At 57.3% G+C, this 9,422-nt stretch overlaps 1 protein-coding gene across 1 annotated transcript in view; it reads right to left on the reverse strand.

The window, feature by feature from the left end:
• LOC125443295 overlaps positions 1-8,579 on the reverse strand; it is a 114,598-nt gene extending 106,019 nt beyond the window's left edge. The window contains exons 1-4 of the mRNA XM_048515313.1: positions 8,471-8,579; positions 8,314-8,369; positions 4,362-4,529; positions 1,812-4,199 (exon numbers count right to left, since the gene is read on the reverse strand). Coding sequence (XP_048371270.1) covers positions 1,812-4,199; positions 4,362-4,529; positions 8,314-8,369; positions 8,471-8,579 — 2,721 coding nt within the window. The remainder of the gene's footprint in view (positions 1-1,811; positions 4,200-4,361; positions 4,530-8,313; positions 8,370-8,470) is intronic.
• Positions 8,580-9,422: the final 843 nt, after the last annotated feature.

Consider the following 9,422-nt stretch of genomic DNA (forward strand, 5'->3'; position numbering starts at 1 on the left):
GGCAAGAGTCCGCTGGGGGGCACTTGTGGGAATCACGGAATCACAGAGTTGGAGGAGACCCCAAGGGCCATCCAGTCCAACCCTCTGCAATGCACTTCCAACATTACGATTCTATGAGAAGTGGTTTTCCATTGCTTACCTCTGTGTAGAGACCCTGAAGTTCCTTAGTGGTCTCCATCCAAATACTAAGCTAAGTTTCACAGATCTGATAAAAACCAGCTAGCCTTGGCCATCTAGATGAGGAGGCAGGATCACCAAAGGCTTAAGAAGTTCCTGAATCACTACCTCCCAAGAGAGTAGAGGAGAGTGTATTTACACAACACAGGCCTATAAAGTCTGACTGTTGTGAGTTTTCCAGGCTGTGTGGCTGCCATTTTTGCCCTTAACGTCTTATCTGCATCTACGGCAGGCATCTTCAGAGGAATGTCACGGCAAGATGTGTTTCTCTCCACAGCACAGGGGGTCTCTAAAAATGCCAGCCACAGATGCAGTGGCGTAGCTAGGAGGACACAGCGGAGCTAGAACCCTGGGTACCACTCTCTATGGTCATGAAGGGGGCGCACTGAAGGGGAGTTCAGGGCTGGGGCACAGTTGAAAGGGGGTGGGGCGTAGCTGTGGGGGGTGCCCAGAGTGAGCCCCATTTTGCTCAGCTATGCCGCTGCCTATATGCAGGCGAAACATTAGGAGCAAAAACTACCAGACCACTGCCACAAAGCCTAGAAAACCTAGAACAGCCGACTGATTCCGGCCATGAGAGCCTTTCACAATTCATGTTAAAAGTCTGTTAAAGAGCAATCCTGGGTCACAACACTACGGCATCAAGCCTGTTTCCTCAGGTCTGGTTAACAGCCTGATGACCAGGGTGTTGTAGGTTTTCTGGGTTGTATGGCCGTGTTCCACTAGCATCTTCAGATGCCAGCCACAGATGCAGGCGAAATGTCAGGAGAAAATGCTACTGGAACACGGCCATACAACCCAGAAAACCCGCAACACTAGTGATTCTGGCCATGAAAGCCTTCAACAATGTATAGCCTGATGACCCTCCATTGCACCATCTCTTCCTTATCAAGCTCCTTAGACCCATGAAGCTGAAGAATCCAGGTCAGAGCTGGTCCATCCGCACAGGGCCAAGGAACAGCACAAACATGCATTTTAGCTAGATAAAAAAATACAGCAGCCCTCACGGAGTTAAGGCAGCCCTGCCAAAACCCATCCATCCAGCCATTTCTGGCCAGCAAAACTGCCTTTGCAGAAGTTATTTTCAAGCCACGTGCAGGCAGGCAGGATAAAACTTTTGGTGGGCTGCTAATTTTCGTGAGCCCTCTCGCAAAGCCTTCGCCACAAGGATCCAAACCGCAGAACTGCACAGAAGCACCGCCCCGGCCCTCAGCTATTCAAAGGCATAAAATCCCTGCACGCTACCCCCTCTGCCGGGAGCCACTGATGAAGAGTGACACAGGATTTGGTGTCATTCTGCCACAGACCGACAGAGATCTCTCTCTGGGATTTTCCCAGCACTCAAAGCAGAGTTTCTCAGATGCACGGCAAGGATGGGCGCCCCTCGATGCCCCGACCCCGTGTTCCAACACACGACCCCGTGTTCCAGCACACGCATGACCAGAAACCACTGCAGGGAGAAAATAGCATGAGTTGGGTCCGGAGACGCCAGAAGCCCCTTCCTGCATTTAGTTGAACAAAGTAGTGTTTTTATCAGCTTTGAGTTTCCATAAGTGACCTGTCAGATACAACGCCCGCCAAAGGGCAATTCCAGTGCCAAGGGAAGACACAGAAAGGTCAACCGAGAGGCTTACCTTTGGGAGTGGCGCCACGGCAGGAGCCGCAAAGAGCTCTCTGGGCACTGCCGTTTTGCCAGCAACCACTAGGGCGGCGCACTCAGCACACGCCCCGATGGTGAGCCGCTTCCCGTCATCCACCAGCAAGCTGCTCGGCACCCGCAAGGAGTACAGGAAGACGGGCAGCCGGGCCACGCGCACCGCTTTTAATCCGTGGCACCGTTTCTTCTCCTGCCGACAGAAGAAGCAGACGAAGGTCTCCACATTGTACTGGCGGGACCAGGGGTTGCTGGGGCGGGAGCTGCCGGCCCCCTCGTACTGCAACCACTGCCCCAGGAGGTCGTGGTAGCACAACAGGCAAGCGGACACGACCCCCGTGGAATCGGCCGGCCTGGCCCGAGGAGCCAGCGGGTAGACGGTGAGGAAGGGGAAGAAGGGCTCCTTCTCGCCAAAGCGGCCCGGCGGGTTGACGCTCAACTGGAACTCCCTGCCGGCACCCAGCTCTGCCCCGCAGATGTAGCAAACGCAAGCTGGGCCCGCTGCAGCCAAAGGGTGCTTGCCCAGGCCGGGGGCCTCCGCTGCCGAAAACACCTGGTGGTAACGTCCCAGGAAGCTCTGCACCGAAGTGATGAACTCCTGGTTGTGGCAAGCCCGGTACATGGCCCACAGGTCCTGCAGCACCCCGTAGCACTTGCGGCAGCTGCGCACCTCCCAGTGCTTGTTGAGGCCCTTGGCGTTGGGGGGGCAGGGCAGCAGGCCCAGGAAGGGGAAGTGCATGGTGGTCTTGGCGTTGCCGTTGGTGATCTTGGCGCAGACGGCCTTGCCATCCTTGGCGCAGTCTTCGCCACACAGGTAGCAGGCTTCCGGGGCCGGCCGCAGGGGGCCCGGCGGGGCTCGGTCTCCGGGCGGGGTGCCCCTCTCAGGGGTCGGGGCGTCCAGGGGCACCACGTACAGCCGCTGCAGGACCGGCACGTCGGCCAGCTCGAAGCTCTGCCACTGCTGCATGAGGGAGGCGAAGCAGCTGGCGCAGGCCCAGGCGCTGCCAGCCGGGCTGATGGGCAGTGCCCCGGGGGGCGGGCTGTGGAGCCACAGGAAGGGGAAGAAGGGCGCCCGGCGGGCCTGCTCCTGCTTCTGCACGTGGATGCGGCGCTGCGAGGCCGGCGTCAAGGGGCAGCCGCACACGTAGCAGGCGCCTACCCTGCAGGGGGGGCCGGGGGCCTCCCGCCGGCGCTGCTGCTCCTCGTCGCTGGTGATGTTGATCTCGCTCTCCTCCGACGACCAGCAGCCCGCAGCCTCCCGGGGAGGAAGAGGAGGAGGAGGAGGAGGAGGAAGGCGGGGAGGCAGCAGCGGAGCGCCCTCCCGGTCGGCGCGGTCCCTTCTCCAAAGCGGCGCCCGGCGCGGCTTCTTCCTGCGGGGCTTGTGGGCGGCGGGGGGCAGGCCGTCGTCGAGGGGGGCGGGGGGCGCGGGGGGGTCCCAGCGGCGCCGGGGGGCGGCCGCGGGCTGGGCGCGCCAGGGGGGCCCCGGGGAGCGCGGCTCGGCGTCCGAGGCCAGGCTGTCGGAGAGCGAGGAGAGGTCGGAGTCGGGGGGCGGCCGCCGGGGGTCGTCGTCGTCGTCGTCTGGGTCGGGGTCGTCGGCCAGGGCGTCGTAGGCCGGGTTCCACTCGCGGGGGGCGCCGCCGGGGGTCGCGTGCTGCTGCTGCTGCTGCTGGCACTGGTGGGGCCGCTTGAGCCAGTACATGCGCTTGTCGAGGGGGGTCCGCGCCCGCTCGAAGGCGGCCCACTGCTCGGCCAGGAAGCAGCGGCAGACGGCGCACACCAGCGCGAAGCCCTCGCCGCCCACCGCCCGCGCCCCGGGCGCCGGCTCCTGGTGCTGCAGGAACGGGAAGAAGGGCTGCGCGGGGGCCGGGGGGGCCGCGGCGGCGGCGGAGGGGGGGGGGCCCGCCGGCCTCACGTGCAGCCGCTGCTCCTTGCCCCGGCCGATGCCGCCGCCGCACACGAAGCAGCACAGCGGGCCGGGCGACGAGGCGGCCGAGCGGGACGACGACGACGACGACGACGACGACTCGCCGGCGCGCACCGCGGCCATCAGCCGCCGCTTGCGGGACACCACCGGGGCCGCCTCCTGGCTCATGGCGCCCGCCGGCACCGGCACCGGCCGCTCATCGTGCGCAGCGGAGTCGCGTCCCCGCCGCAGCCTCGGCTCGCTCGCTGCGGGGCTGGCCGAGGAGCGCGCGGCTAAGTTGGGCCGGGCGAGGAGGAGGCGGCGGCGGCGGCGGCGGCGGCCCGTGCAAAGTTTGGCGGCCAAGTCGGCCGCGCCATCTCCCCTCCCCGGAGGTGGGTCTCCGCCGCGCCACCAGCGGCGCCGGCCGCTTCCAGCCCAGCCCCCGGCCCTCCCCCCCAACCAGTGCTGCAGCGGGAGGGGAGGGGAGGGGAGGGGCTGGCCGCCGTCCGGGCCGGGCTCTGGGCGCCAAAGGGTGGCGGGGGGGGGGGGGGCGTCCTGCTACTTAGATTTGCCCCCGGCCGGCGTTGCGCTCGTCGCGGGGGCGGGGGGGGGGCGCTTTTTTCAAGCCCCTTCTCTGCCCTCCCCAAGCCCCGGGCAGCCGGCACAGCCGAGCCTCTGGCACCGCAGGGAGGGCTTGGCGCGGCTCCAGGCTGCAGGGACGGCCGGTGGAGGAGCGCCCCGGAGAGCCTGGCCCAGCGCCCCCGTCTCGACGGCGGCTGCCGGCTCTTCCTCCGACTATAGAGGGAGCACGCTGCCCTGCACCGGAGATGAAGGGGGGGGTGGTGGTACTCTGGGCTACTGCAACGCACTGCGGCTAGGGCTGCCCTTGGAGGCCGTTTCAAAGCCGTCTATGGAGTCAGGTACTGTGCTGCCCAACAGGACGGCGATCCCAGCACTAGCCAAGCGCACAGCCCTGGGTTCAGCCTTGGAAACCCTAAAGCCTGGTTCACACGTTTCAGTGAACGTGCAGACATCAGTCCCTGCTGGCGTTTTCATTTCATGCATGCGATCTGGGACTCAGGCCCACAAACAATCAAACAAACAACATCAAAACACTAATCAAATATCGAAAGAGCAAATAGCAAAACAGGAGCATCAATGAACATATCTCCAAGTATCAAAAAGCAAGAACATCAGTCATCATGATGACATAACAGCCTCTTTAGGTGGGCATTTTCTTTATCAATGGGTTAATTCTCAGTGACTCTCATGCTGAGCACATGACTTAAATCCCACAGTTACTCAGCCAGGGGTCTCCAGTTTCATTTCTCAAGGGATGCCAATTGGCCATGCTGGCAGAGGCTGATGGGAATTGTAGTCCATGAACATCTGGAGCACCATAGGTTGCCCCCCCCCATATAACACACATCTTTTTGCTACTTGAGAGGGAAGTATTTATTCAGCTCTAAGGCTGTCTGCACTGCCCCTATCTGGCAAGTTAAAAAGTTTGAAATTGCTCAAGATGGTTCAGTATCCACAAGATGCGCACTAGAAGGACACCAGCTGATATTATGTTGCACCCTAAACAACAAAGGCAAGAGAAATGGCCTAACGGCCCAAATCCTGGACTTAGAAAGCTTTCTGAAATGCCCAAATAAAATATTTCAGATTTGCTTACGTATTACGAAATATTCAATCTGTGACGCAAGGAGACGTAGAAGCTGAAACCTTCTGTTTTTTTAAAAAAATCTGTAACTATATAACTTTTGTATATTGGCCATGCCAGCAGGGGCTGATGGGAATTGTAGTCCATGAACATCTGAAGCATGAGAGTTCGACACCTCTGCCCTACATCAGTGGTGGGATCCAAAAATTTTAGTAACAAGTTCCCATGGTGGTGGGATTCAAACTGTGGCGTAGCACCAATGGGGCTGGGCCGGGCACGACGGGGGCGTGGCTGGGCATTCTGGGGGTGGGGCATTCCAGGGAGGGGCTGTGGCAAGGACACAGCCGCTGCACCGGTCCTTGGGTGGGAAACGAATGCACGCAGGCGCAGGCTGCCACGCACACCGGTGCACCTCCTGCTAGACTGCTTCAAGTTCTGCACGCTACTGCTGAGAGGAGGGGCGTAACTAAGTGTGGCAAAATCACCAATTAGTAACCCCCTCTCGGCACACACAAATAATTAGTAACCTACTCTCGGGAACCTGTGAGAACCTGCTGGATCCCACCTCTGCACCCAATTATTGTCACAGGATGTCCCATGGAAAAGATAACAAGGCAGGCAACGGAAGACAAAAGATGAACAGAAAACCAGGACTGGATGAGGAAGATGCACCGCCCACCCTCAACTCAGACAAAACTGATTGGCCGACCAGACCACAGATCTCTCCCACAGCCATTGTCTATCCGGGAGCAGTTGCCTGAGCTGACGATGAAGCTTTCCTCCTTGGAACAGCTGTGTTTTGTTTTGCACTTGGGAGAAATGTCATCGTTTGTCCTGCTGAAAGTCAGATGGTCTCCGAAGGAACTCCCTGCATAGATATCAGCTTCAAAACACCCAGGAGAGGGAAGTCTTCTCCTCCTCAAGGGATGCAAAGCTCTGGTTGCTGCACAGGTGGCCCCAAAGTTCAGGGATGGGAAAGGACCGCAGAAGGAGACACAGACAGATGTTTACTATTAATCACCGAGGGGGGGGGTTGCCTCTCCTGAGCTGCAGCAAGAATTGCATCTCATAGGAACATAAGAACATAGTTAAGAGCCTGCTGGATCAGACCAGAGTCCATCTAGTCCAGCTCTCTGCTACTCGCAGTGGCCCACCAGGTGCCTTTGGGAGCTCACGTGCAGGATGTGAAAGCAAGGGCCTTCTGCGGCTGCTGCTCCTGAGCACCTGGTCTGCTAAGGCATTTGCAATCTCAGATCAAGGAGGATCAAGATTGGTAGCCACAGATCGACTTCTCCATAAATCTATCCAAGCCCCTTTTAAAGCTATCCCAGGTTAGTGGCCATCATCACCTCCTGTGGCAGCATATTCCAAACACCAATCACACGTTGCGTGAAGGAGTGTTTCCTTTTATTAGTCCTAATTCTTCCCCCCAGCATTTTCAATGTATGCCCCCTGGTTCTAGTATTGTGAGAAAGAGAGAAAAAATTCTCTCTGTCAACATTTTCTATCCCATGCATAATTTTACAGACTTCAATCATATCCCCCCTCAGACGTCTCCTCTCCAACATAGCAAAGTTCGTTTCCTAAAACCAACAAGGGGTTTTGTATGCAAAGGCAACTTATTCCATACTTAAGGTATATTTCCTTTCATTTGCCTGACGGGTCGTGAGGGGCTGTCAATCAATGGCCGTGCATCTGCTGGGCACGCAAAAGGTCCCAAGTTCGACCCCCAGCTTCTGCAGTTCAAAGAATCAGGTAGAAGGTGATGTAAAAGACCTCTGGGGGAGACCCTGGAGAGCGGATGCTAATCTGAGTAGACAATACTGACCCCGAGTCATTATTGAGTCAGCAGTGTGATGCGGTGGCCAAGAGAGCCAACGCGATTCTGGGCTGTATCAATAGGAGTACAGTGTCAAGATCGAGGGATGTGATTGTACCTCTCTATTCTGCATTGGTGAGACCTCACCTGGAATACTGTGTACAGTTCTGGACACCACAATTCCAGAAGGATACTGACAAGCTGGAACGGGTCCAGAGGAGGGCAACCAAAATGGTCAAAGGTCTGGTATCCAAGCCCTACAAGGAGATTTAGGGAACTGGGAATGTTTAGTTCGGTGCAGAGAAGGTTAAGAGTTGACATGATGGCCATGTTTAGATATTTGAAGGGATGCCATGTTGGTGAAGGAGCAAGCTTGTTTTCTGCGGCTCCAGAGACCAGGACCAGGAGTAATGAGTTCAAGGTGAAGGAATAGAGATTCCACCTAAACATCAGGAAAAACATCCTGACAGTCAGACTCAGGGCTGTTGGACAGTGGAATGCACTACCTCGGAGGGTGGTAGAGTCTCCTTCTTTGGAGGTTTTTCAAGAGAGGCTGGGTGGCCATCTGTCAGGAGTGCTTTGATTGTGTGTTCCTGCATTGCAGGGGGTTAGATCTGATGGCCCTTGAGATCTCTTCCAACTCTATGATTCTATGATTCCTCTGACCCCATTCTGTGTTGAAATTTACAGGCATGATCACATTCATTGAATTGCGCTCTGAAGCAAGTTGAAGTCCAGCGAGCTGCGAAGTGCGATGCCTGCAGCCAGATCCCAATGCTCAGAACAGTTATGCCTTTCCATTGAGCAGGCTGGGACTGTAGCAGCCCTCGAGTCAATCGTAGAAGGTCAGCAAGGCCGCAAAAAAAGCGAGCAGGTCTTTTTTAATTTCTCTAGTAGGTCTTCAAACGCTGTGCTTGGAAAGGATTTCCAGGAGGGGGCCGTGATGCCGAGGGCAGGGCGGCAAAGCCACAAATGGATAATTTTCCGGCCACTGTCTCAGAGCTCAGTGGTTGAATTCTACAGAGGTTCTAGCCACGGCTGCAGAACTCTCCTCTTGCTCCACTAATCCAGGAGAGCGATTTTGTTAGCCAAACTCCTTTCACTTCTGACAAATCCCAGGCAGGGTTCCCATCATCGGCCGCCTTGTCAGCTATTAGGAACGGCAACGCAGAACCCCAGGGCAGCCAACGGGGTCCTCCAGGTATTTTTAATTCGATTTGTGACTGTTTCGTTGGCCTCTCCCGCACTTACTGTCTGCTGCGCAGCTGTGCATCCCAGTGGGGTTCCCCTGTGCTTCCCCATTCCAACGGGAAGTCTCCTGCTGCGAAGCATCCGGAGACGAGGTGAGACGATCCGCCATTTTGCCTTTCTTGCTTCCTTACAGTCCCCTCACAGCGCCTTTTTGTGTTGTTTCCCCTCTTTGATCTAGCGCATAGGTGTCAAACTTGTGGCCCTCCAGATGTTATGGACTACAGTTCCCACCATCCCCTGCCAGCATGATGCTGGCAGGGGATGATGGGAACTGTAGTCCATAACATCTGGAGGGCCACGAGTTTGACACCTGTGCTCTAGCGTTATTTTGCTGGATTAAAGTTAGAGCAGGGATCTGCAACCTGTGGCTCTCCTGATGTTCATGGACTACAAATCCCATCACCCAATTGGCCATGCTGGCAGGGGCTGATGGGATTTGTAGTCCATTAACATCTGGAGAGCCGCAGGTTGCAGACCTCTGAGTTAGAGGGATAGATCTTCACTGCAGATAACTCTTAATGTAATGGTGGAACTGGTGGAGGGATTGTCCACCCAGCGGCATAGCTGGGGGGGGGGACAGGGGGGCTGGAGCCCCATGTGCCACTTTCTGGGGTGCATTACAGGACCACGACCCCGTCAGAACTGTACCCGGTCCCAAACTCTCCATGGAGTTTGGGGCAGGGGTGCAGTTGAATGTGGGGAGCAGGGCTTGCCCCCAGTTTCCACGTGAAGATCGGAGCAGTGAGGGTCCATATGATGCAGGCCTCAAATCTGGAGAACTGGGTTTGATTCCCTGCTCTGCCGCTTGAGCTGTGGAGGCTTATCTGGTGAACTGGATTAGATTGTGCACTCCAACAACATTCCTGCTGTGTGACCACTGGGTCCAGCTTTAACCTGCAAAGACTTGTTGAGGCCACACTCAGACTGGGGGGGGGGGCTGCCCAGCTCTAAC

The sequence above is a fragment of the Sphaerodactylus townsendi genome, linkage group LG14, assembly GCF_021028975.2.
Source record: "Sphaerodactylus townsendi isolate TG3544 linkage group LG14, MPM_Stown_v2.3, whole genome shotgun sequence".
NCBI lineage: Eukaryota > Metazoa > Chordata > Lepidosauria > Squamata > Sphaerodactylidae > Sphaerodactylus > Sphaerodactylus townsendi.